The following is a 26,341-nucleotide window of genomic DNA, read 5'->3' on the forward strand; positions in this document are numbered from 1 at the left end:
TACAAAGTCTTTTAAGGGAACCAAGAGGCAGTAGCATCCACTATGGATAAATGAGGTAAAGTAATTGTTTCTGAAAATAAAAGGAAGGCACACGCAGTGTTTTGCTGGGACTCATGCTTTTCAGCATATTCATAAGCAACCTGGGGGGGATAAGAAGGAAAAAATAAAAAAAAGGAAAAAACAAGAAAGAAAAAAAAAGCAAGGAAGTGAAAAAGTTTGTTGGTAATGCTAAGTTATTCAAGCTGGCAAGGATGAAGGCCAGCTTCAAAGAACTGCAGAAGGGCTTTTATGAGACAGAATGAACATTAAACAGGCAGATGAAAATGGATTTCAATACATATTGAAGTGAATTACATGGGGGACAAGCAATCCAATCATCACATACAAAACAATGAGTTCTGAGCTGACTGCTGCCCAACAGAAGCATGATCTTAAACAGATATGTCCAGAAAAAAAATACAGCAGTTCACTGCTTACTAGAGGCCAAAAAAAAGCCATTAAACAAAAGAAATGACAAGGAAGGGAACAGAGAACATCACTGTGCCACTGTCCATAGTTTGCCCGCATGACGAATGCTGCATGTAGTTCTGGTTCCTGCAGGTACCAGTAGAGTAGAACTGAAAAAACTTACAAAGAATGGCACAGAAATGATTAAGATATGGAACTGCATCCAAGGAACTGAAAGTAAATACACTATGATTTTCCATCAGGAAAGAGGTAACCTGAGGGGGGCATTTACTAGAGCTCTGCAAAATCATGAGTGGCCTGGAGATGGCAGTTGGGGATTGACTGTTCACTGCCCCTTCCAGAATAATGAAGTTCGGCCATCAGAGTTGGTTAGGAGGAGTCAGGCTCTCAGACAGCCAAAAGAGGGTAGCCTGCCAAACAGCGGGTAGTCAGCCTGTGAAACCCCTTTCCAAAGAGGTGCTAATGACATGGAAAACATATTTAGCTCAGAAACTTCACTAAGTTATCAACAGTTAAAGACAAGAGAAAGTACTGGGGAAAAGTACACTAGTGGTCTCCAAAGGGACATGCTGGCACCACAGAGGGTATGCAGGACAGTCCATTGAGAGATGGTAAGAAAAAGGCCTTTGCACTGCTAATAAATAAATTTTTTTTTAAATAGTTTATTTCATCTTTATATAATCCTTTTATAATTTGTAAATATGCAATTATAATATATAATATTATTCTAAATATAATTTAGACCTGCATCTCCAAATTAACCATGCAAATGCACTGCAGTCCCCAAAGCCCCAGCTCAGTGCCCTCCCTGATCATCACAAGTCTTCAATATTCTTTGCACTTGTATGCATGAATGAAAGAAGAGGAACGATCAACAAAGAACCAATGGCTACAATCGGTATGGACAGAGGAAGAAGGCTGAGTTAAGAGACAGACCAGCACAGGGAACCAAGCAGGTGAATTCAGCAAGTATTCATGTAGGAAACTGGTTGTGGGTCTGGGCACTGAGCAGAGAAGCAGAAGGAGGCAGCAAAAAGGCAAAGCCGAGGCTCTGTGCAGAGCTGGAAACATCTTCTCCCATAAACACAGAGCTACAAAAACTGCTGGAACAGAGCAGCTCTCTCCGTTCCCACGTACTCACACCCACCCTCTGACCCAGGCAGAGTTAGCAGAAACAAATGGCCCAGAAAATGCTTCTCACTTGAGCTTGTATTTAAGATCTCTCTGTTGTCTGTCAATCTACACCTCGTGGCCTTCTTCCAGCAAAGAGCAGACCACTGGGCCTGCTGTTGTCTGTCAATCAGGTGGGGACATTTGACAGTCATTCAGAAGAGACAAGATCCTGAGCACACCCATCTCATGTTCATCCCTCATGGAGACTGTCTGTCTCCATGACAAGGATCAGACTGCAGGCCCGCTTTCCTGCTTCTATGAAGGATACCTTAAGGCCTGGAGAACAAGGTCAGCAAGCTAAGCCTACTCTCAATCTAAGCCTGACGTCTTTGAACTTCCTTCAGTTCCCTTTGTTACACATCAAAATAGAAAAACATAGAGAAATGACAAAACTGAGAAAAATGAGACAGCTCTAGTAAAAGCATATTCAATTCCCATCTCCAATATCACCCATACATAAAATAACTGGTTACTGCACAACTGCCATCTCCCTGCTGCAAGCCCACCAGACTTCCAACATACAAAAATGCTTTGTCTATGTAAATGTGTAAAAGGAGAACACACAAGCAGTACCTTACATATCTAAAAGCTTATTCTGCCCTCAAACACATGTGCAAGACCAAAAGGCTTTGGTCTTGCAGTGACAGGTAATACACTGGATTTTTCACAATATTGACATTTAAAAATAATAATTAAAAAGAAGTCTTCATACTAAAGAGTACTGCACTACCATTATGTCTTTTGAAAGACATCTTGAAGGTACACCTATCTAGGGTTTAAGATCTGTCTCTTCCTTCTTCCTCAGAGGGATGCAATCTGTCCTGAGCAAGTATCATCCACGGTAAAGGCTGCAGTGCAAAACAGCACTGACACATCCTCTTTCCTAGGAAATCATTTACCCTAGACACCTCTACCTGACCCAACTCTGTTCTTACCCACAGACCTAACCACTTTTTTCCTGCATTGACTCCATATACCTAAACTTTGCACTACTTCAGACACTTTACTGGACAGAGGGAAAAACCACTGTGGGCCACAGGAAATGAGGAAGATCACAGTATGTCCCCCACTGAAGGGACCACTCTTGCAGCTCTGAGAAGATGAAGAGTAGAGCAGAGCTGCCTGCAGAGCAAGGACAAAGAGTACAGCACTTAGAGAAAGTGGCAGAGGGTTGGAACTAGATGATCTTTAAGGTCCCTTCCAACCCTAACCATTCTATGATTCTGTGATTCTGTGAAAGGCACACAACCAATATTTAATGCTTGCATACTGGTCCCTAAGAATTCTGCTGACTGCCTGCATTACTGTACACAGTCCACCACCGCCTTGACTACACCCTTCCAAAGCTGAGCACACTGTCAGTGCCACAAGCATACCACTTCCCCAACAACTGCTGCCAAGTCCCTATCACTACCTTTCACTGCCCAGTTTCCCAAGCCACACATCTGGCTTTTCTACTTTCTTCCCTGCCTGAACCTTCTATCACATCACAGGACAGTTTCTTTCTTCTTCGTCATTCTTCAAGTGAACGTCTCCCTGGTGGCAGAAATGAGACAGCACTGGAGTGGTGCTTTTCTATGTATTTCTGCTGCAGAGTCTTTTCTCCAGGGACATTAACATCATAATGGCCAAAATGCTGAAGCAGAAAAAAGAAGGGTTCCTCCAGATAGAGGAAAATAACTGGAGAATTGATAGGTAAACGTGTCAAGAAAAGCAAAGCAAAACCACCTACAAGAGCCTTAGAAAGAGACTGAACAGAGAACAGGAAGTCACTGCAACGCCATATAGCATTGAGCTGCACCTACAGCAATTTCCTCTTCTGAAAGACTCAGGCTCTGTCCATATTTGTACTATACAAGAGGACTCTGATGGCATGCAGTGAACAGCCATGGGCTTCTTGTTAACAGAGCAACTGGCAGATTTTGAGAACAACTACAATAATTACCAAGTATACAAACAGTATATTTTTTTAACTAAAAATAGAAGCTACCTTGGCTAAACAATATATCCTGTCAAGGCATTACAGTAGCTACTGATTTCTATAAGGCATAAGCAAAAGCAAGGGGAGATGCCAGATATTGTCTGGAAGTATGAACAGGTCACTAGAAGTATCTGAAACAGTTAAGAAATTTAGACTAGACTGATACTTTCTGATGGCAACAGGTTTCTGACTGCACAAATGGTTTCTCAGATGGTTTGTCTCCTCTCCTATAACTACAGATGTTACCTCATATGAATTCTCTTTTTAAAATGTCTATGAATCTTATAGAGATTTAGTAAACGGAAACATCAGTATTGCAATTCTTCCTGCTTGTCTGTCATATTCACCTTCCTCCATTTCCCAAAAGCTCTCACATCCAAGAATAAAGGTCCAAATGTTCCAGGTTCCATTCAACTTTAAATAATGTTCACAAAAATCCAAAAATCTTTAACTTAAAAACCATCATATTTACACAAATTGAAACTTGAGAAGAAGTTTCTATTTCATATATGTCCATTCACGGCTCAGAATAATGAGACATCAAACCGCAAACGAAGCACTTGTATGTATCCAAGAAAGAAAAACAAAACTATCTTTGGAACTGAAAGTAACGAACCCTACATACCATCATCGAGTTCCATCAACTTGCTCATTTTAATAAATCTGATCATAACCACTACTGTGATGATACAATGAATGGAATGGATTTTGTGTGAAGAACTATCAGAAAGCACCTTTTCACTCTGTTAAAAAGGAGTGCTTTGACAGGGGAGAAGTAACAACAGAGCTCTCCAACAGTATGAGTAGCATGGAAAGAGAGGAGACTGATCAAGAGCTCGCTGTTTCTTCCCTTACAAGAATTAGCAGTTGGCAGGATCAAGGACTTTCTTATGCAAGATAAGCTACAAAAATTCCTTTTACAAAACCCTGTGAATGCTAAAAGTTTATATGGGTTGAGGAAGACATCAGCGGACTAACCTACATAGATAAAATCCATACAGAGGTACTATGCATAGAGGGCAGCTCTGGGTTAGAAAGCTCCAGAGCTACAGAGTATTTGGATGAAGCATCACTATGTTTTTGCCTTGTTTCTGTACTTCCATGCAGTCTTCTGCTGCTCCCTGCAGCTGGGGATACTGGCCTAAATGATCCAGTGTGACTGTTTTCATACTCCTACAGTATTTCTTAAAAAAACCCCAACTAACCAAACAAACATAGCAGGGGCGGGGGGGGGGGGGGGGGGGGGGGGAACATACACAAAAAAAACCAAAATAGAAGAGCAATTCAAACCTTTCACAGATCGATTAGATCTATGCACCTATATTCATCAGCAAATCCAAGATTTCTCAATGAGCAACTCAAATTTGTTTAACAAGCCCATACTGCATAAAATCACATTGATCTCTATTGAAGCCCTAGCTATAATCAACTCAATTTTCTTTTCTTAATTGTGTGTGAACTCTTCTGTATTTGTTAGCCTGCATTTAGTTCAGGGCTAGGAAACGACAAACCTTCCACTGCTGCTTGCACCTTCCTTGCACGGCTGAACACTGTATAATGTTTTCACCCTACCAGTCTTCTGCAAATACCCTCCAAGTCAAGTTTCTTCACTGCGGTAAGGTCCCTCGATTTCTCCAAGCTCTCCTATACTTACCCCAATCATCTCCTTGTTTAACAAAACAGGGAAATGCATATGCAACAAACCAGTGATTCCACTCCAAGACCTGTGCCGTGACAATGTCCCGGCACAGAGAACCATGCAGATAGCCCTGTGTTAGGGAAGTGGAACAAACTGTCCAGAAGTGACAGTTCATGAGGCTCTTTTCTAGCCTTTCTAGTGTTAGCTGGTTTATGCTCTGACAAGACAGTATTTATATCCATGGTAATACAAAAATGAGTGGGATATTTTTCATTAGGAAAGTTCTACTTTTTTCAAAGCTACTTCTACTAGTGATCTCTGCAAGCTGATGACTGGCTGGAAGGAACAGTCACTTTTATCCACTTAAAACAGATGGCCATTCTAATAAAACAAATATAATTTTTATAATATAGTGAAATATGAGTCCATGAGATCATCCAGTCTTTCTTCATCTCAAATAAGTACCACCAGTACCTCCATCTGTTTACTTCTTTAACCAATGCCTAAGAGCCTCAAGTGACAGAGATTTTACAACTTTCCTAATCAATCTCCACCCTTAGATATTATAAATAGAAAAAAAAATAAAAATTTTCTTATTCATTAAGTCTTCACAGGTCTCCCACTACTACTGTCCTCTGAGTTACCCCTCTTTTTCCTTGTTAAGTCATGCAGATGACCAAAATCAGAAAAATATTCTTGTAAGCATATGCTACAGATTTACAATTGCTTCTGTATTATTCTCTGCCCCATCTCTTAATAAGACTAACAGTTTACATGCTTTCTTAGTAGCAGTGGCTACACACTAGACAGTTCACAGTGACATCTAAGCCTTGCTCCTGAATGGTCATAGTTCGTTTAAAACCCAGCAATGCATGAGGAGATGCAAAACCTGCTTATGAAATCCATTGCTCATCCCCTTTTCCAAATCACTTATAAATCCATTAGATGCTCTGTACATCTTTGGGGCACCACAACTGTCTCTCTGTCTTTTTTAACATTGGCAACAAGCTATTTATCACTCTATTAAATATTTATTTACATGATGGCATGCTTTGAGACCCTTCTTTCACTGTACTTGAAATTATAACACCATTTCTGTACTTGCCATAAAATTCTATTACTGGATTTGAGAGGTAGATAACCAGACAAAAAGGAGACTGAGGATAAGCAAAGGAGTCACGTGATACACAGGTTTGTATAAATTAGCAGTCTTGATGCATAACTAATAGTAAACTGTAGAGATTGGCAGCAACTATCAAAACCCCACATATTAGCAGAAAATAAATATGGATGAGGACTTTTGTTAACAGGAAGAGCTTCCTAAGCAAAGCACAGAGGACAAAGAACAGATCTCTATGGGAAAAAGAAATCTGAACTGACAGCAGGTATATTGTAAATACAGATATGAGTTGATAGTTAAGAAAGGGACATAGACTTTTACAGGTGTATCTTGTGTATAAAGGGCAAGAAGAATAGTTTTGGAAGGAAGCTAAAGTGGGAACAGAAAAAGGACACAAAAGCAGATTTAAAAGTTCAGAACAACAGGACAAGAAAACGAACCTCTCAGCAGCTTCTTGTGTGAAGATGACACAGGCAAGGTCGACAGTACAAGGCACCAAAGTGAGTCACAAAGAACAAATGTCTGGACAAGAGCTTTAGCAAAATCTGCACCACAGACCTTCTCAAGGCTATATGGGAAGATACCTGTTTGAGTAAGAAAAATTAAAAAAAGAAAAAAAAAGGGGGGTGGGGGGGGGGGAAGGGAAAGACAAAGGTTAACATCCATTGAAGGGATCCAGCCAGCAGAGAGGCCTGTGTTAGGGTCCAGAGGGTAGAAGAAACCAAGAAAAGGAATGGCCTGCAGAAAGATTAATAACTTGGTTTGGGTCAACAAAATTTAAGGCAACAGCTGGACACCTAGAGGAAGATGTCAAAAAGACAGCCTGAAATGTACTAGTGGACAGCAGAAAATGCATCAATAAAGAGATAAATCAATGTAAGTGTGGTGATTAAAGCCATATTAATCCACGGAAGTACTAGAAGTAGAGCAGAGAGGAACAACAACAACAACAAAGGACGAAGTGAGGGATGAGGCCTTTGGGAAACGAAAAAAAAATAAAAATTATCTCTTCCCACAAAAACAATGTGTGAGATCCTGATGAAACAGAAGTAAAAGAATTATAAAAACAAACAACTGAAAGAAATTAAACCTTTTTTAAAAGAGGAACTGCTAACCAGAGGTGTAACAAACTATCAAGAACTCAACCAGGATGAGAATGAAGTACTGCACTTGAGATTTTTAACCATTAAGAGATTTCACCTTTCAGAGGTTATCTTATTTGACTGGGACAAACAGGGAAGAAGACATCTTCTAAGCTGCCAATATGGTAAAGAACAAAGGCAGGATCAGGTGCACAAGAGCAAAGGGCAAAGTGACCTTAGAAAAGGAACGTATGTTTCCAGAAAGATCAAGTGAATCCAAAAGCTAACTGCCCTTAGGAAATACCACAAAATTATCCTGTTCATTAAAGTGTTCACATAGCAAAAAATTTTCTCACAACATTCTACCTCGATTTACCCCTCCCCCCTTTTTTTGGGGGGGGGGGGGGGGGGGGGCAGGAGAAGCCTGCAATAACCAACTCAAATAATGTTATCATAGATTAAAAAAAAAAGTAATTTTAAGAGGAGATTTTCCCCTGAAATTAGAGCAGAAACTGACTCCAAGGAATTCCAGTAAAGTGCGCTATGTAACTGGGTTTTTCAAGGAATTAATTCAGATGCTGACACACTGTCGATGGTAATAAAACTCAATAGCCAGCAATATGTAAACTCAAGATAATGGTTGTGATGGTACATTCTCTTATTTGGTAGGATATGGGCCTGAAGACATAAAACAAAGTCCTAACTTTTTTTACCTTTTTTAAGTAATGGAAGACTTACTATCCCCACCTATGTTTTGATCAAAATGAACCTGAGATGAGGAAGAAACTAAAGGAAGAAACAAACAAGCAAGCAAAAAAGGAGATCATCATGGAGGAAAGAAAAGAGTCATATATGAGGTGTTCAGGCAACAGAACAACAGACAAGAAGCTCCAGCCTCACTGACAAGTAGAGGGAAGATGACAAACAAATGCAGATATTCCAGGCAAATGCAGATATTCAAGTTAGATGCCACTAGCGGCAAAACTCCCAGGGCAGAAAAGGCAGACTTTTCAGCATCCAAATAAGCAATGGAAATGAATTCTGCTATATTCATTCTGGTACAAATTAAAAATTCCCATGCTGAAGAGGGAAAGCATGCTGCTTTCACATGAAGTCCATCTAGGCAAATTCACATAACTTTTTGCCACTCTTTTTGATCCTAAAGGAAGACTATTGGTGTGCAAATGCCAACAGAAACCTTGGAAAAGGCAAAAGCATCCCATATGCCCACCCCTCCCAACTTGCCTAAGGTTCTGCCCATCTATAGCCATCCTGAGCCAGGCTACCTTAATGAACCCACATGTCCACAACAAAACCACTGCTACAGACCTGCACACTTGATCCTCAGTCATCCTTGTACATCCGCCAACCTCACATCAGACTGCTCCTGTACACTGGCACCACATCACCTGTTCACTGCTCTCACAAACACAGAATGCCACCTGAAGTCCTTAGCTTTGCAAGTCCCATCATATTCAGGATCTGCAGGACACATGCTAGCTCCTACACATCTGGAATAAACCCAAATTATGGAGACAATCCAGGAGCCTGCTGTGAGCTCCACAGATTTCTATGATATCTGCACAAGAACCCCCACCTGATGTCTTCAAAAAGGTGCCACAGGAGGTGGCAGAATCCTCAAGAGAGAAAGCACTCAGGATACTATCAGTATCCAAACACCTGCATTCCTTGGGGCTCTTTAACAGTCTTATTTTTGTTAAATGTGTATCAGTACAAGAAATCCAAATGTTATAAATGGTGACTGCCCTCAATCACTAGAGTCATTTAAAGAACATCATTTCCAACGGCAGCAAAACAGGGTTAGCATTTCCCCTTAAATGGAGATTGAAGACCTGATTCCTAAACAAAAGCTGGAAAATTTTTAAAGACCTTAAGGATTGCTTTAATTAAGCACGGCACCCTGAAATTCTCTCGTGGGTGAGTTCCCATACTGTTACAGATCTGCAGAGCTAATCTCTCCAAGCCCCTGAAAGTCACCTGTTAAGTAGCCAGAGGATACATAAGAGCCAAGACTGGAGACAAGACCCAGAGGGAGTACCACAAGGCTTCATCAGGCTTTCATCAGAATTGTTTCTCAAAACACAAGTTTGATTACAGAACAAAGTGTCCTACAAGCCCATTTGGGTCAGATCCAGTGCAGATTCTGCACCATGATCAGGCTGAAAAGCACGCTATTCACCATTCATGGAGAATCAAAGCAAAAATCACAGCACACATCCCCCCAGACACAAGCCTATATTATCAATGAATCCGTGCATATTCTGGGGGCTTTACAGACCCCAGTGCTCTCCTGGCAAGGCAGTTACCAGCGCCCCAGGAGCACACTGCAGGAGCCAATCCAGCCCAGCACAGAGCCTCCAGTTTCCACTCATCCCTCTATTCAGAGCCAGCCAGCTCACTAACTTTCCCGACTCACCACCCCATGGACCAGAAACTCAAAAAGTTTGCTTTTCGTAGCTTTGCGAGCCCCTCCTGTAACTTCGTCTGTAGCCATCAGGGTCTGCTCAGCCTCTCTCACTCTCTCTCTTCCTCTTTCTTTCCCTTTTCTGCCTTTTTCTCCAACTCTCCCCTCTGAGTCCTGCTGGGCTCTCACACTTCTAATAGCACGGAGTGGGGAGGGGGCCCCTTCAGGGCCTTCCTGACGGCCCACTCGAGCTAAGCCTCAGCTGCTGCATTCCTCCACTGATAAGCCAGAAATAGTTTGTGCTGCCGGGTTCTGTGTGTTTACTCTGCAGGGACAGAAAATCCAGCTTTTTAAACCTCTCTGTCCAAACAGCAGAGATAAGCAGGAGGCAAACTGAAAACATGCCTCAGCTTTTCCGTAGCAGTGCTGCAGCCTCTCCTCCTCTGCACCAGGGGATGGTAAATTCTGGGGCAAGGGGGAAGGGGGAGGGGGCAACTTCAGCAATGACATAAAACTCAGTACCTCACAGGGAGTGTTTTCCCACTAGAAAATGCAGCAGGCGAGCAGTGAGAAACAATGGTTTTCCCTTGCTCCCACTGCTCCTCCTGCACTGCATTTCCAGGCCTTTTCCCCAGGGACCTGGCAGGCAGCACACAGAAACATTCACTGGCAGCATTTCCAGCATGTGAGGCTGAGAACTAACCCCTTTGGACAAGAGAGAGAAACAGCAGGAGGCTGAAAGCTGGGAACCGGGAGAGAGTGTGTGAGAGCAAGGGGAAAGAAAGAGTGTGAGAACAGCGAGAGGAAGGGGGCGGGGGGCAGCATGGCGACCACAGTGCCTGACTTGCTTCCATGCTCCCGGCCATCCACAGCCTCTCCCAGGGTTGACCACGCTCAGGGTGTGATGCGAGGGGTCCATTAGAGACCCCAGGTGACTGACAGGCACAGACGAATGATTAACACCGCAGCTGCCGTGAGGCATCAGCAGCTTGCTGCTTATCACACAAAGCCCTGCACAACAACGCGTATGTCGTCCCAGGATGCTGCTGGGAATGGGGAGCCCACCTGCCACCCTGGGAAAGGGGACAGAAAGCAGCAGACCGTCCCCTCTGCACTCGCCTGCTGCAGCAACGACTCTGGAAGGACATAGGCCTGCAGCTGCTGGGTGCTGGCAGCACGGCGGCCATTCTGCAGGCAGCAGCACTGACTCCTCCATCATGGTAGAGCAGGCAGTGGTGGCCTGGGGCACCAAGCTGCTTCTCGACAGCTCCTTGTGTGTCTGCGGCATGCGAGGGGCTGATGTTTCTCAGTCTGCCTAACACAGCAATAGCCGAGATGCTGCCAGGTTACGAGAGGGGTTTATTCTATTCCTCTGCTTGAAATTCTTGTCTAGGGGCTGTGAATTTTCTGGCAAGGCTGCCAACAGAAGAGAATCAGATCTGAAATAAGTAAATTTCTGCCCTCAACCAGCAATAAAAACAAGCACAGAGCAGGTACTGCCTCAGCCATGAGGCAGTGAAGAGCAAGTCATGGACATCATATGGTCTTTTACACATGGGGGTGAAGGAGACAACCTCCACTGATTTTTAGGGTGACCCCAATCCAAATGCTACAGTGTGGAAATAGCCGTAGGAATTACAGAGGGGTTTTTTTGGGGGTAGAGTTACCAGTTCCTGTTCCCCCTCCTGTCCCCCCTTCCTCAGAAGGAATATGCCAAGCAAAGTGCCTTATTCAGTGCCTAAACTATTCCTGAGGTTCTAGCTGACTGGAACTAAACATACATGTAATCTGGAACCAAATTGTGACATGTCTGGTGGACTTAGTAGTGTTTACAGTTAAAAAGATTCTGTGTCAGTATGCCTGTCAAGGTGGCAACGGGTCTGTGTCTGAAATATTTTACAGATCCCAGAAGCACTGGCTCCCATGTTGTGAACCCTTTCCCCTGCTCCCAGCAAGACGACATGCCTTTCCTTTAGCGACCATTGCCTCCTGCACTTGTCGGAGACGCTCCAGCTCTCCCTGCAGTAGAGCTGCTGACACAGGCCTGTGCAGGTGTTGCTATTCCCGTTCCTTGAGGGCAGCCACCCGCAGTGCATTAAACGGCATAAACGCGAAGCTGCTGGCATGCTCGAGACCACCGCGCCTCGCTGCAGAAGCGAACAGCCCCACGTCCTCCGCCTGCCAGCGCCGCCCGGCCCGCGGAGCGCCCGCAACTCGGGCCCTACGCGCACGGGAGGGCCGCCCCCCGGCGCCGTGGAGTGGGAAGGGGCCGAAGCGGCGGGGCGCGGCTGCAGGCTGCGGCGCGGCGCGCAGTCCCCCCTCGCGTCCCCCCGTGCTCCTCCGCCAGCACCATCGGCACCGAATGGCAACGGCGCGCCCGGCACGGGCAGGGCGTGCGCCACCGCGGTCCCGGGCGCGCCGCTGGCGGGCGGGCACGCGGGCGGAGGGAAGGCCGAGCCGCACGCCGCGGGCCGGGCCGGGCCGGGCCAAGCCGAACCGAAGCGGGCCGCCCGCAGGTCCCCGCGGGCCCCGATTGCGGCGGCGCGCATGCCCGGCGCGGCTCCCGTGAAGGTCAGCCGTGGCCTAGCGGGGGACGCGCGGGCGGGGACGGCCGGACGCGCGGGAGGGAGCGGCCTTAACCCTTTCCGCGCCGCGCCCGGGAAGAAGGGGGGCGGGGGGACACGCCACCACTGAGCACGCTGAGCCGCCGTCCCGGGGACCGCGGCTGACCCCGCCGGTGTGCAGCGGAAAGTGCGGGCGGCGCGGCTCCTCAGTGTCGCGTTGGGGGCACGGGCGACTCCGCCTTCCGCGCTCCCGCCGGGGCCGGAGCTCGGTGCCGCGGGCACCGGCCGGGCCGGGCTTCGGGGCTTCCCGAGCGGGAGACAAAGAAGAACCGCGCACCCGGCAGGGGTTGTGCGGCTCCAGTGACAGCGGCACCCAGAAAACAGGGGAGGACACCCCGCCGCCGCTGGCCGCCCGCCCGCCCTGCGGCCCATCCGTCGGCACGGTCGGAACCGCCCCGCCGGCACGGTGAGGGCACGGCGGCGGGGCTGAGGCTGGTTCATTGTTCTGAGCGGTTACGGATGAAGTAATAGGCCTCAGTTGCTCCCAGCTCCCATCAACAGCCGCTGTGTTACTACGTTCTTGAGAAGGGAGGACAAAGCACAGAGCATTGCTGAATTTCCATTTAGTGCCATATGATATGTATTGCATTCTGTCTAGATGCTTCTAACAGGCTTAATATAAAGAGATTTCCTCAAAAGATCATCAAATTACAAGGTCAGACACTTGAAAATTAAGGAATGGCAGACACACTGTAGCCATAGATCAAGTAAAAAAAAATAATGTAATTTTAAAAATCAGTTCTTACTTAGTATGATTGTAGGTCTCTAGGTACTTAAGAAATCAGAAGAAGTAGCTCTTTTGTTTTGCAAATGAAAAATAAGGTACAAGTGAATGGAAGTGACTTGCAGCATCACTTAGTTCAGAATGAGACCTGTGTCCTGTAATTCTCCCACTCGCCACAACACTGTCAAGGAGAACATGCAATGCATTTACACAAAAGGGTGAAGGTTACAGTGCAAGAATGTCTTCTCCCAAATTAAGAGAAAAATCATATATTTTATTTTGTTTCTATTTTCTCTATATGTTTTTTCTACATTTAAGACAACGAAGCTAGTGAACAGCCTAAAGCACAAGTCTTGTGAGGAACAGCTGAGGGAACTGGGGTTGCTTAGTTTTGAGAAGAGAAGGTTCAGGGGGACCTTACCGCTCTCTACAGCTACCTGAAAGGAGGATGGAGTGAGGAGGTGGCTGCTCTCTTCTCACAAATAAGAAGTGATATGACAAGAGCAAACAGCCTCAAGCTGTGCCAGGGGAGGTTTAGAATATTTGGAAAAATTTCTTCACTGAACAGGTAGTCAAGCATTGGAACAGGCTGTCCAGGGAAGTGTTGGAGTCACTGCCCCTGGAAGAACCCAAAAAACATGAAGACAAGGCCCTCAGTGACATGGTTTAGTGGTGGACTTGGCAGCCCTGGGGTAACAGTTGCTCTTGATCTTACACATCTTTTCCAACCCAGCTGATTCTATGATTCTATGTTTTTTCATAAAAGCATAGAAAGTAAGTGTCTGTGCCTGGTTCAACCCAAGTATTCCACAATTGCTACAAGTATCCTGGCAGCTCCCAGCCATTCTGGTCAGAGATGTCTGTGCCACAGGGTGCTCAGTAATGCATGTGTTCCTCCACTAGGCCCTGAAGGCTGGGCACGCGCTGGGAGGCTTCCATTCATGCCCCCACAAATCCCTTCATGCTCACTCCAGGTTATTCCTAGCCCATTTGTTTCAGGGGAAGGCTGACGTTATGCCTCCTTACCTCTTCAGGCCACCTTTTCTCACACAAGTTTGTGTGTTTTGTGTTTACTTCTGGGCTGTTTTTTGCACTTTTAAGATGGTTAAACTAAGATGGTCAGGTTAGAGAAGATAAGAACCAAGTTGCTTTGGGGAGATATGTTGGCAGCTGCTTTCAGGTTTTTGAGCTGCAGGTAATTCAAGAAGTACAGGAAGGTGGTGGTTGCCTTAAAGAGGCATGATTTCTCTCATCCAGTTTTCACTGAACTCAGCAGTGCTCTGTTCACTGACACTCAAAATATTCTCAACAGTTTTGGGATTGATCCAATATGGCATAGAAAACATACTGAAAACCAGACAGAAAATATCCCAAGACTGAGGTTCTGCTTATTCTAAAGAAATGCCCACTTATTCCTGAGTTCAGAATTATTGAATATTCTCATTAACTATACTTATAATGAGCTAGAGAACATGCTTATTAAATTTCCTAGCAACATATGGTTTGGAGGGGTTACAGGTATGCTAGGAGAGATGATTAAAATCCTAAGAAGCTGGAGATACGGTTTGAAAAACAGGACATAATTCAATCAGAAATAGTGCAAGCTTCCACATCAAGATAGAAATCAACAACTATATAAATAGAAGATTGAAAACAACTGGCTGAATAGTTGGTGGGGTTTGGGTTGTGTTTTTTGTTTGCTTTCAGAGAAAATATTTGGGTATGCAATAGATCATAAGCTGAATGTGAGTTAACAGTACTACACTGACACAAAACAAGCAGGTAAAAAAGAACCCAAAAGAGCAGTAACTGAATGCTGCCCCACTTCTTTCATCCCCTTGGTGGCAGCATAAGCAGTGGCGATGATACCCTATTATTCATTTTCTCTTCCACATTTTGTTTCTACTTCTTCCCCATCCCTTGTCCTCTCCAGGACACAAGTAGTCCCAGCTCAACGTTTTCCCCAAGGCTGCAAAATGTAATCTTCCAATATTGCGGAGGAACCCTTCCAAAGTAATTCTTCTGTTGTGATATGAATTGTTGATGCCTCAACCAGACTGTCCTTTGCAGTTTGGGGTTCTGTGCATCGGAGAAAGTATGTGTGGGAGAAATCAAGATGGTTGTGGGGAGAACAGTAAGTGTGATAAGAACTGTGAAGTCCCAAAAGAGAAAGAGAAAATAACAGTCCAAATATCCAAAAGGCTGCTGCAAATACAGGGAAGAGCTGCTCCCCATACATACAGTACAAGAAATAATGGATTTAAAATTCTCCCTGGAAGATTTACATTAGATATTAGGGAAGAGTACAGCAGTAGAGATGTTCTGGGATAGTTTGTCCAGCAGGGATGGGAATGTCCATCGCTGAAGGTCTTTTCAAGAACAAGTTAGACAAGTATCTATCCAGAGTGACGTAGGCAGTATAGATTCCAACTTGGGGCAGGACAAGGGACTAGATGATTCCCAGGTGTTCCTTCTGCCTTATTGCATAAGACAAATATAAGGCTTTTTTCTATACAGGGTGGTTTCCCCTGACAGATTCCACAGATCTGATGCAAACAAGTTCAAGCTGATCAAAAAAGGGTCCCTTAATTTTTTTAAATTTTGGAAAAAAAATCCACATCTGATTGTTTCAGCAATGTAAGAATAAGGAATCTGCATATGCAGATTGCTGCCACTTATCCTTTGTGACTTCCAAAGTACATAGTTTTTACACTGTGGCTTTTTGCGCTCTCCTTGACCCAGCATATCTTCAACTACCATCTTGCATCACCGTCTCATAGACCTGCCTTTTTGTTAGGCCTTTCTACTGCAAAGAAGAAATTGAAATCTATCTGCAAAGAAGAATTACCATAAGCAATTCATAGCACGCATAAAGAAAGAAAGAAGACTTGAAATAAAGTCAAAAAAAGAATAAATGAAGGCAAAGAAAAGCATTTGTCTCTGTCTCCAGAGGTTCCAAACATTATTCTGCAGAGGTAGAGATAATTACAAACTTTCCTCCTGGTTATTTTAAAATCAAAGGGAACAGCAGGGATGAAAAAGATAGAGAAAAAGATATGAAATACTACAGGATGCAAAATGAGTCATCACTATTATCATGGTATCAACCATACTTGCATTTTAGAAACTCTGCACAATTCTGTGTGACCTCGTAGTAAGTTGTCTAGCCTTACTTATGATTCCTCCACTTTTCCATCCTCACCAAACCCACTTTCCACACCTTGTGAGCGACATCTGTGCATGGCTTCTCACATCTTCTTAGCAAAGAAGCAGGGTGCTACAGGCAGCAGTCCACAACACTCATTTTCTAGCCAAGGGCCAAAGCAAAGCTGCAAAGTATGGGAAGTTAGTAAGAGGATTTTGGTCCTGGGAGTAGAATAGATAGGATATTGTGTTTGGAGTAGGGACTTCTGTTTTTCAAAAATGAAGGAAATAGAGGAAGTCTTGGTGAGGAATTATGGGGCAACAGAGGAAAAGATAACTACCCTCAAACCTACTGCCCCCTAGTCCAAAAAGTATCTTCATGATGCTTGGTGGTTAGAATGATGGCTTTGGGGTGTGTTTGGTAAAAGCATCATAAAGGATTCACCTGCTATCACTAATTGACAGGCACAGATGGGGAACTGCTGGGTCAGCAAGTCCACTATTGTATAATCAATAGCAACCATATCATATGTAACCCTTTTAGACATAAATTTATTGCATAGCACTTTAAACCTTGGTATTCCTATGGGACAGCTGGTAAAAACCCAAGTTCTTTGACTGAGTATGAACTTTTAGCATATCTGGCTATTCCCATTCATTCTTTTACCAACATTTCCCTTAATGGTTCTTCTTTGTGTCTAAAGTTTATGTTTTGAAGCATTTAGATACAGCAGTCATACCCACACTCACTTGTCCTTTTGTCAGACTAAACAAGTGAAACTTATTTGCTCTCTCAAAACTGAGTGCCCATTTCTCATAATTCATCAGTCTTTTCATATCAGTCCCAGTTAACCTATCTAGAACAAGGGGAAACAGAACTGTAGCAATAGTCTCCAGAAGGCCATGTACCCATGTGACATTAATACATCTCTCACCAGCAGAAATCTCTACCAATCTTTGCTGGGTTCATAACTGCCTACCCCAATATTATGGGAGTGATACTCCCTATTCTCCTGTAAGTTTACTAATGTACTGGGCTGTTTCTCCTTGTTAATCACTACCATTAGATAAACCTCCAGCTTACAGTGCTAATTCCTGTTACAAGCCCCTAAGTGCACGACTATGCACTAAATTGTTCTCACATATCATCCAATTTCTATTTGTGTAGTTTTCAGAATCATCTAGTTCTTTCCATACAACTTGTTCTCTTCTGCTTTAATGATACCTGTTTTGCATCATTAACAAATTTAATTACTACGCTTCCTATTTTTGTGCCATGCTCATGTTCTTTTCTCTTTCAAAAATCATTCTTACACCTTGCATGGACTTAGACTAGTGCAACTGCCTAGACTATTCTTGCCCTTCTGTATTATAAGAAAACCAACAGGATTTCCTATTTCTTTATCAGGAAAAATATTTTTAAGCACATTTTAATTAATATTAATAATGCTAGGAATTATATCCTGTTCACACTGAAAATAATTTGAAAAGTATCTCCAGTTTAAGCAAATCAATAACAAGTAAATACTAACTGAAGGATGTATTAATATGCAAAGCTACATAAGAACTGAGAAACAGTCTTAGAAAGAACCAGGAGACTAGAAAAAGCATGTAAGCAAAGAAGGAAAACTGCAGTCTTGCCACAGACTAGTAAATCCACCTCCCATTTTAACTAAACTAGTAGAACAATTAATAGGTGAATACAATCACATCAGACTTAGAGCACAATGGAACTGAGAGCAGCAAGTAATATTGGTGATCATGAAAAAACTGCATTGCCAGACAAGCCCAAGTGTCTTTTAAAATTGTTTTATTTGGCAGAATACTTACAAAAATTACAGATTACCCCCCCCAAGTAAAAATTAATCTCAAATAGTACATAATTACAGCAAACATCAATGACTTTGGAAGATGGCAGCCAGTGGGAAATGGCAAATGTAACTTATATGCAATGTAGTAAAACATCTTGATATATCTGAAATTCTTAACATGAAGATAATTTTTATGCAATTGCCAGGAAAAATAAAAATTACTTAAAGGTTATAAACAAATGACAAAAACAAGTGAAGGGAAGTGGCTACTAAGGATTCCAGGTATGGTTTTTATATCCAGATTGTTTTACCATCTTCAGAGATCTAAAAGAGGGAAGTAAAAGACATGTAGATCAAAAAATCCTCAAATGAGAGGCTTTTGGAGCAGTTTCCCAGCCAGTCAGGACAGAGGATAAAAAACCAAATAAATCAAATGGGCCATTAGACAGAAGATTTAGGCTGGAAAAACTCAAGCAGGTGGTGGAAGATAAACCCTGAAGTGAAAAGATCTGTGCTATGTCTGTAGCAGCCGGTAAGATAGTTTTCTAATCTCTTCAGTGTTCCATTTACCTAGTACATTATTATACATGTAAAATCACAGGAATATGGAAACGCTAGGCACAGCAGCTAATGACACAGAGACACGATTACAGTACTCAGGCTTCAGCTGGACAATAGGCTTTCAATTGAGGCTCTTTTTGAGCAAGTAAGTGTTGCAAAAGTGGAAGATGTGTGGCTCCAGCACAGTACAGTGGTTTGTCTCAGTTCTCACCAGGGCACAGGCAGAGCAGGCTGGCAGATTACAGCTTAGAGCAACAAACTGCACTTGGCAGTGGAGTCATGAAGTTGTAAAGTGTGCACAGGAACACACTGCATATGCTCCCAGAAAAAAAAACCATGTCCAAATGACAAGGCACATAAAAGGTGGCACAAGTTACTTGTTAAATAGGCTTCAAAACATATGTAGATAAAACATAAGCAGAAGAAACATAAGTGGAATCATTATGGCATACAGGACTTTGCGAAATAAACAGAATTTACAGTGGTAAAACTCAAACAGCAGAAGGGTGTGTTCGTGTGTGGATGTGAACTGTGAGAGGGTGAAGAGTTACATGTTGTAACTTATGTCATATTATCTGTCACATTTCTTCCCATTCTTGGTACTGGGTTGTTTCTAGGGCCTCAGAGTACAAGAGGTACAGATAAAAACATTGTAGGCTCTGGCCTTTACAGTTTACAAATTAAGTTAACAAAAGGAAATAGAAAGAGTGCAATGGAACAGAGAGAGCACTAGTCATCCTGACAGGCAGTGGACTTGGCACACCAGCTGTCTAGCTACACTTATTTTGAATAGCCACCAAATTCCTACTCTGTACACCCCATCCCTGGCACCTGTTTTCTGATCAAGTTATACCCAGACTGCAACTTGAAACCATAGAAACAACGTACTTGTGGAGGATTTTGACTAGTCTGTTCTCTCTTGGGAAATAAGTATGCTTCATTCTTCAAAGAGAGTCCCCAGCGGTCAGATGCTACAACCAAGCCAGTACATGTACATATGATATAATGAAGCATCCTTAAGTTGCTGTAAGTATGATGCCAAATAACAAGACATAAGTCTCTGCTAAGGTTATGGAGAAAAAGGCTAAATTGTTAGTTATAAGGCTGAGATACCAAGAAAATCAGAAAATGATTTCTTTAAATTCCTTAAGATCCTGGATATTAATCTGGAGTATTCGCCTATTCTCAACAAGCATAAACCAAACTTAAATTAGTGAAAAGTTTATGAATTACAGAGAGCAGAATAATTGGAAAAAAATTCCAACACAAACAAAAGCTTGTCATATTTCCGCTCTTTCTTTTGTCTGCAACATAACTGGTTCACCTTCTACTGCATCTGATCTAGAACAGCTCTTCTACTTAGCTGACTTTGTCTTAACAGTTACTGCTGGTTTTTTTTTTCCCCTCCAGTTTTTTCACTTCCTTCTCCTATTCAAGTCAATCCTTCCTTTCCCCAGTCAAACTCCTGCCATTGCGTATCTCACCACTGCATTCTGTCTTTTCTGATCTCGGCAAATACTTTTTTTACTTTTTTGGGTTTTTTTTTTTTTTTTACTTCTTTAAGTCCACTTGGAATGCTGCTGGCAAAAATCTAGAATTCCAAATACAGGAGTAAGAAAATGTCCACTTACTCTGCATCCCTCTGTCTTATCCATTTGCTGATTTTACCCCACCCTATGACAGCTTTAGCCATGCACTTACGTGTCTGTGAGGGTAGTGAGGCCCTGGCACAGGTTGCCCAGAGAAGCTGTGGCTGCCCCATCCCTGGGGCATTCAAGGCCAGGTTGGATGGGGCTTGGAGCAACCTGCTCTAGCGGAAGGTGTCCCTGCCCATGGCAAGGGGTTGGAACTGGATGAGCTCTAAAGTATTTTCCAACCCAAACCATTCTAGGATTCTATGATTCTAGGATTTATCATGCCACTTAACTCCAGGACACCTTGCCTCTTCCACACTGCTGCAAGAAGTCAACAGTCACAATTCCTCATGAGAAATCATTTAATCAAGACTCAGTTGCAAGCATACACCCCTCTCCTAGTTATGGCCTTATTTTAAGGCTTGGCACTGTTCTTCCCTATTTTACCCTTTACATGTTAACTCCATTTATCTATCGAAAAACCGATTTTGTGAACCCTCTTGCACGCTTACAGGACACAGTTCTCTCACATTTCAAACCAGACAAAGCCCTGAAGAATACCTTCAGAAAATAGCTGTTCTGTCTGGCAGCTGGTTAAGAATGGACCACGTATAACTAAAATAGTTAGTAGTCTTTCAGCTACTGATTCTGTTGCAGTATCCCAAAATAAAAATGGGCTTCCTGCAGCAAAGCATCCGAGAGAGCAGGCATCAGTCAAATGCTCTTTAAGTCATTTGCTTTTGGCTGGAGGACAGAAGGCACACTCTTTAAGACTTTACAAAGATGTGACGTATTCTCTTGATTCCTATAGCAACGGTGCAGTATCTGCTTCTAGACTTATAGGTCACCTCTTTCTCCTCACAGAAGGTTGCGCCATCATCTACACATTGCAAGTGCTGCTCTCTCTGTTTCCTTTCCCCATCCTAAACAGGCACTGAATTCTAAGGTAGTTGACAACTTGCACACCTGGAGTGCTGTGATGGATGGATGCAAGCTCTTTAGGAAGGGCAGGTTTGGGAGGCAAGGAGGGGAGCTGCACTTCAGCTGAGAGTGCAGCTGGAATGCAGGGAGCTCCACCTTGAACAGTGAATCAGCTGAGAGCTTATGGGTCAGAATTAGCTGGCAGACCAACATGGGTAGCATTGTGGTGAGTGTCTCCTACAGACCACCTGCTGAGGAAGAGGTAGGTGAGACCTCAGATAGGAGGAAGAAGTCCTCATGTTTGCAAGCTGAGGTCCTCATAGGAGACTTTAACCACCCCAATATCTACTAAAGGGATAACAGAGCAGGGCACAAGCAATTCAAGAGGCTTCTGGGGCATACTAAAGATGAATTCCTAACACAGGCAACTGTGGAGCAGACAAGGAGAAGTGCTCTGCTGGATCTGATTCTTATATATAAGGAAGAAATTATTAGAAACCTGAAGGGCAGGATCACAATATGGAGAATTTCAGGAGCATGAAAAGATGGAACAAGGCAGAAAACAGGATCACAGCCCTAGATTTCAGAAAAGCAGACTTTGGCCTGTTCAGGGATCTGCTTGGAAGAGTCTCACAAGTTATGGCCTTGTAAAGAAGAGGGTTTCAGGAGAGCTAGTTGATTTTCAAAGATCACGTCCTCCAAATTCAAGACTGGTACATCCCAACAGGCAGGAAATCAAGCAAAAGCAACAGGAGGCCCACGTGCATGAACAAGGAGCTCCTGGCTGAGCTCAAGCATTTCGAGGAAGCATACAATAGGCAGAAGCAGGGACAGGTGACCAGGAGGAATATAGAGACAGTGTCCAAGCATGCAGGGATGTGATTAGGATAACAAAAGCCCACCTGGAGTTGAATCTGGCGAGGAACATGAAGGGCAGACAGAAAGGCTTTCACATTATCAGCAAAAGAAAGACATGGGAAAATGTAGGCTTACCGCTGAATGGGGAAGGGGACTTGCTGAGAAAGAACATAGAAAAGGTTGAAGTACTGAATGCCGCCTTTGCCTTCTTTACCAGCAAGATTGGCTGTCAGGAATTCCAGGCTCCTGAGACCAGTAAGGAATTTGGAGCAAGGAAGACTTGACCTTGGTGGAGGAAGACAAGGTCAGGGAGCATTTAAATAAGCTGGACATACAGTAGTCCATGGGGCCTGACAGGATATACCCACCAGTGCTACGGGAGCTAGCCAATGTCACTGTGAGACACCTCTCAGTTATCTTTGAAAACTCGTGGAGACTGGGAGAGTTCTGGAAGACTGCAAGAAAGCAAATGTCACTTCTATCTTCAAAAAGAGGAAGAAGAGGAAACTGGGAAAAACGAGGTTGTTCAACCTGACCTCAATGACAAGGAGGGTAATGAAGCATACCTTCCTGGAAACCATTTCCAACACATGAAGCACAAGAAGGTGACTGAGAGTAGTCAGCATGAATTTGTGAAGGAGAAATTGTACTCATGCATCAGGACAGGCCTGGGGCTGGGTGGAAAACAGCTTTGCAGAAAAAGACCAGGGATCCTGGTGAGCAATAAACTGAAGATCAGCCAGCAATGTTCTGTTGCAGCAAAGAAGGCCAGCAACATCCTGAGCTGCATTAGGGAGAACGTTACCATCAGGTCAAGAGGTCTGATCCTTCTCCTCTACTTGCCACTGGTAAGATCACATCTGCAGTGCTGTGTCTGGGTTCCCCAGTACAAGAAATACATGGACATACTGGAACGAGTGCTCACAAGATGGTTAAGGGATTGAAGCATCTATCATAATGAGACAAGACCAAAAGAGACGAGATTTTTTTTTAGCATGGTGATGAGAAGGCTCAGGAGGTATCTTATCAATGTGCATAAATACCTGACTGCAGGTTTTAAAGACAGAGCCAGACTATTCTCTGTGGCACCCCGTGACAGGACCAGAGGCAAATGGCACAAAATGAAATAGAGGAAATTTCATTTACACACAAGAAAAGCTTTTTTACTGTGAACAGGTGAACAGTTTTTTCATTTAGAACAGGTTGCCCAGAGAGCAACTTAACTCCATCCCTGAAGATATTCAAAATTTCACTGAACTTGGTACTCAGCAAGTTGCTCTAGCTGACCCAACTTTTAGAACGGAGGCTGGCCAACATGATCTCCAGAGGTCCCTTTCAACCTCAATCATTCTATGATTTTATGATTCTACTCAGGAAAGACCTAAGCACTACAAGTAACTCAAATACATGCCCAATCAACATGCAGTAGATTCACATGGAGAATGGAGAATGAAGAATGGAATGGAGACTGACAGCAGAAACAAGGCAATAACAAAACACCTGCAATGCTCTTACCTGCAAACAAAACTGCAAACAATATGCAGACCAAGCTGCTTTCTCTTTGCAAGAACAGCAAAATTACAGGTTACAGAGATGGGGAGAAGAATCAGGGTTTAGTGAGGCCAATTCAGGAGCAGTGATTGAAAATGCTAGGGGTTTTTTTACCTTGGAAAGTAGGTATTAGGAGACAAAACAGTAGAATAATGAAGGTAAATAATGCACTTCTATTTACTATCCCTTAATGCAGGACTAGGAGGAAGCTACTGGAATGAAAGGAAGGCTGTTGATGAAAAAAATGTAAAATGAAAGAATAAGCACACTGCTGAGTAATACCTATACATAATACATACAAATGCATATATAATGCTGCTTCTAAAATCATTTTCCCAGTCCATCACTTTGAAATGATCACTGTTCTGCTAGTGCTTCTGCATCCCACACCTCATATTAAAAAACGCTAAAACAACTAAAAGATCAAACCATGCTTGCATACTACTTCTCGTCCCCAATAAATATATTTGCTCCCTTAGAAGAGCATCACATGGGTTTAGAAGAAGTGATGCCTATTGTATATTACTTATTTACTGTATTAGCAGCTTCTTGGTGGATCTAGTGCAGATAGACCTGTCAGTGCTCCTACATAGTTCTTTTCACCTTTCAGACAGCAGAAAGGACTGCTGAGATGCAGACTCCCTGCATATCCTTTGTTTCCTGTTTTTCAGATTTGTCCGTCCGCTCCTTTGAAAGAATTAGTATCAGAAACTCTCTGATGCTTCACTGGCTAGCAAGAATACCGCTTTTCTTATGAAGAGCTGCAAAGTCATCTTCAATGCTGTCAATTAGTGACTGAGGAAGTAACTCCTAAGATGGGAACAGCAGCACACAATTAATCTGTTTTATACAGGGAGCCAGGAACAGCACCACACTATTTGCAGCTCACTCCTTGTCAGCTGCAGGATCAGAGCACCTGAATGTGCCGGCAGCCTCTGCTTCAGGTAGGAGCAACAAAGAGCTTGGAGCCTGCGCTGTTGAGCTCTGAACAGAATCTTCCCTGTGAAGCTTTCACAGTACATTTCCATGGGAACAGACACATGCCTTTCTTGTTGCCGAGGAGACAGTCACTGCTTTTTGAGATTGGTGAACATTGTGCCCAAAGCATTGCAGCATCTTTAAGATCACAAGGATCTTCATACACACATAATCACCTTCACACACCCCCCCAAGTTGAACATGTCAATCATTCTTCCCATTCCTGTTTTCTAGAACCTGTTTTAAGCGTTTCGATATAATTATGTCAGATTATTCCTCATATCTGGGTTTGATATCAACATTTAAAATTACATTGTCAACCTAAACACCTCTGTATGGCTAGAAATCTTTTCTGCTATTGTTCTGTAACTCTTTTTATTCACTCTCACTGACCTAACTTGCAGTAAAACAAATTCATTCCGTTCCATGAGTCTCCCGTGGTGCAGGTCTGCACTCAAAGAAAAGCTGGTTGGCAAAGCCAGTGTTCATCTCCCCTCCGTCTTCTCCTACTCCCACTATTTTTAAGTAGAAAACGCGTTTGTACAATCAAAGGGCTCAGTACATCCGAGGCCTCAGGGTGGCAGCAGCGTGGCCGGCAGCACACGCACAAAGGAGGAGCCGGATTCCTACCCCGTGTCCGCGCTTCACTGTCAAGCGAGGGAGCAGCTCGGCGAAGCCGCGGCCGGCACTGACACCGCGCCCCAAGCAACTGCTTGCTGCCCTCTGCGGCAGCTGCCACCAGTCCCCTGCGGAGAGGTCCTAAGTTGCGGGCGTCCTCCACGCAGGAGCAGCCCTGCGAGCCTGGCAGAACGTTCCTCAAGCTGCCGCAGAGGAGCAAATGCAGTTCCCTGGGCTGCAGGAAGCGGTGGCCACCGGACTGCTGGTGCCACCGAGTTCTCTTTTCACATTCTCTCCTCCCTCACCTACCTTTTTGCCCATCCCTGCTGAGAAAAAAAAATGCACCATTAGTTGAGATTTACAAATTGGGGAGGGAGTGCCAACTGTATCTGATGTGGGGAAGGAGAGATAGCTAAGAGACTATGTTCAAAGGGGCAATGGATGGTGTCTCCCATAATGGGGAAGGCGGGAAGCCTGGCATTCCTGGCAGCAGAAGGGCCCCTTCTCCACTCATACAATATCAGCATTTACAGAACCACTGCAGCATACATTTAAATATTTGTACTTCAGAAACTCCCAAAGATATTAATTATCTGAAGGAAATGCTTACACAGACTCTGAGGCCAGAGGGCCTATTACAACAATTGGACCTTGTATACAATGGCACCATTTCTATGCTATACCTCTGACTCACTCTAGGAGAGTATTCAGGGCCAAGTACCATCATATTCCTCTCATTATCGTACTCCTCCTTAAAGTTACTCACAGCCACTATCAAAATATTGTGTTATACCCATGACACGATCCAGGATAGCTGCTCCCACACCACCAACCAATCCCTCACTCAACAAACTCTTCACAGAGTTTACTCTAACTTAAAAGCTATAAAGATGCTGTAAAGTCATGCAATCCAGATTTAAACAATCTTAAAAATCTAGGATCTACTGTGTCCTGACATCTGTTCTTTCACTGTTTAACTGTCCTCCTTGTAAAACTACGCCTTACTTCATGTCTGAATTTCATTACTTA

At 43.7% G+C, this 26,341-nt stretch overlaps 1 protein-coding gene across 6 annotated transcripts in view; it reads right to left on the minus strand.

Annotated features, from left to right (window-relative positions):
- SMARCD3 (SWI/SNF related, matrix associated, actin dependent regulator of chromatin, subfamily d, member 3) overlaps window positions 1-26,341 on the minus strand; it is an 89,959-nt gene that overhangs the window by 49,279 nt on the left and 14,339 nt on the right. The window contains exon 1 of one of the 6 annotated variants that reach the window (XM_030491368.1): window positions 9,901-10,031. The exons of the other annotated variants lie outside the window; for them this stretch is intronic. Coding sequence (XP_030347228.1) covers window positions 9,901-9,978 — 78 coding nt within the window. The 5' untranslated portion in view covers window positions 9,979-10,031. Of the gene's footprint in view, window positions 1-9,900; window positions 10,032-26,341 lie in introns of those variants that run through there. 6 annotated transcript variants of the gene reach the window in all.

This window comes from Strigops habroptila, chromosome 1, assembly GCF_004027225.2.
Source record: "Strigops habroptila isolate Jane chromosome 1, bStrHab1.2.pri, whole genome shotgun sequence".
NCBI lineage: Eukaryota > Metazoa > Chordata > Aves > Psittaciformes > Psittacidae > Strigops > Strigops habroptila.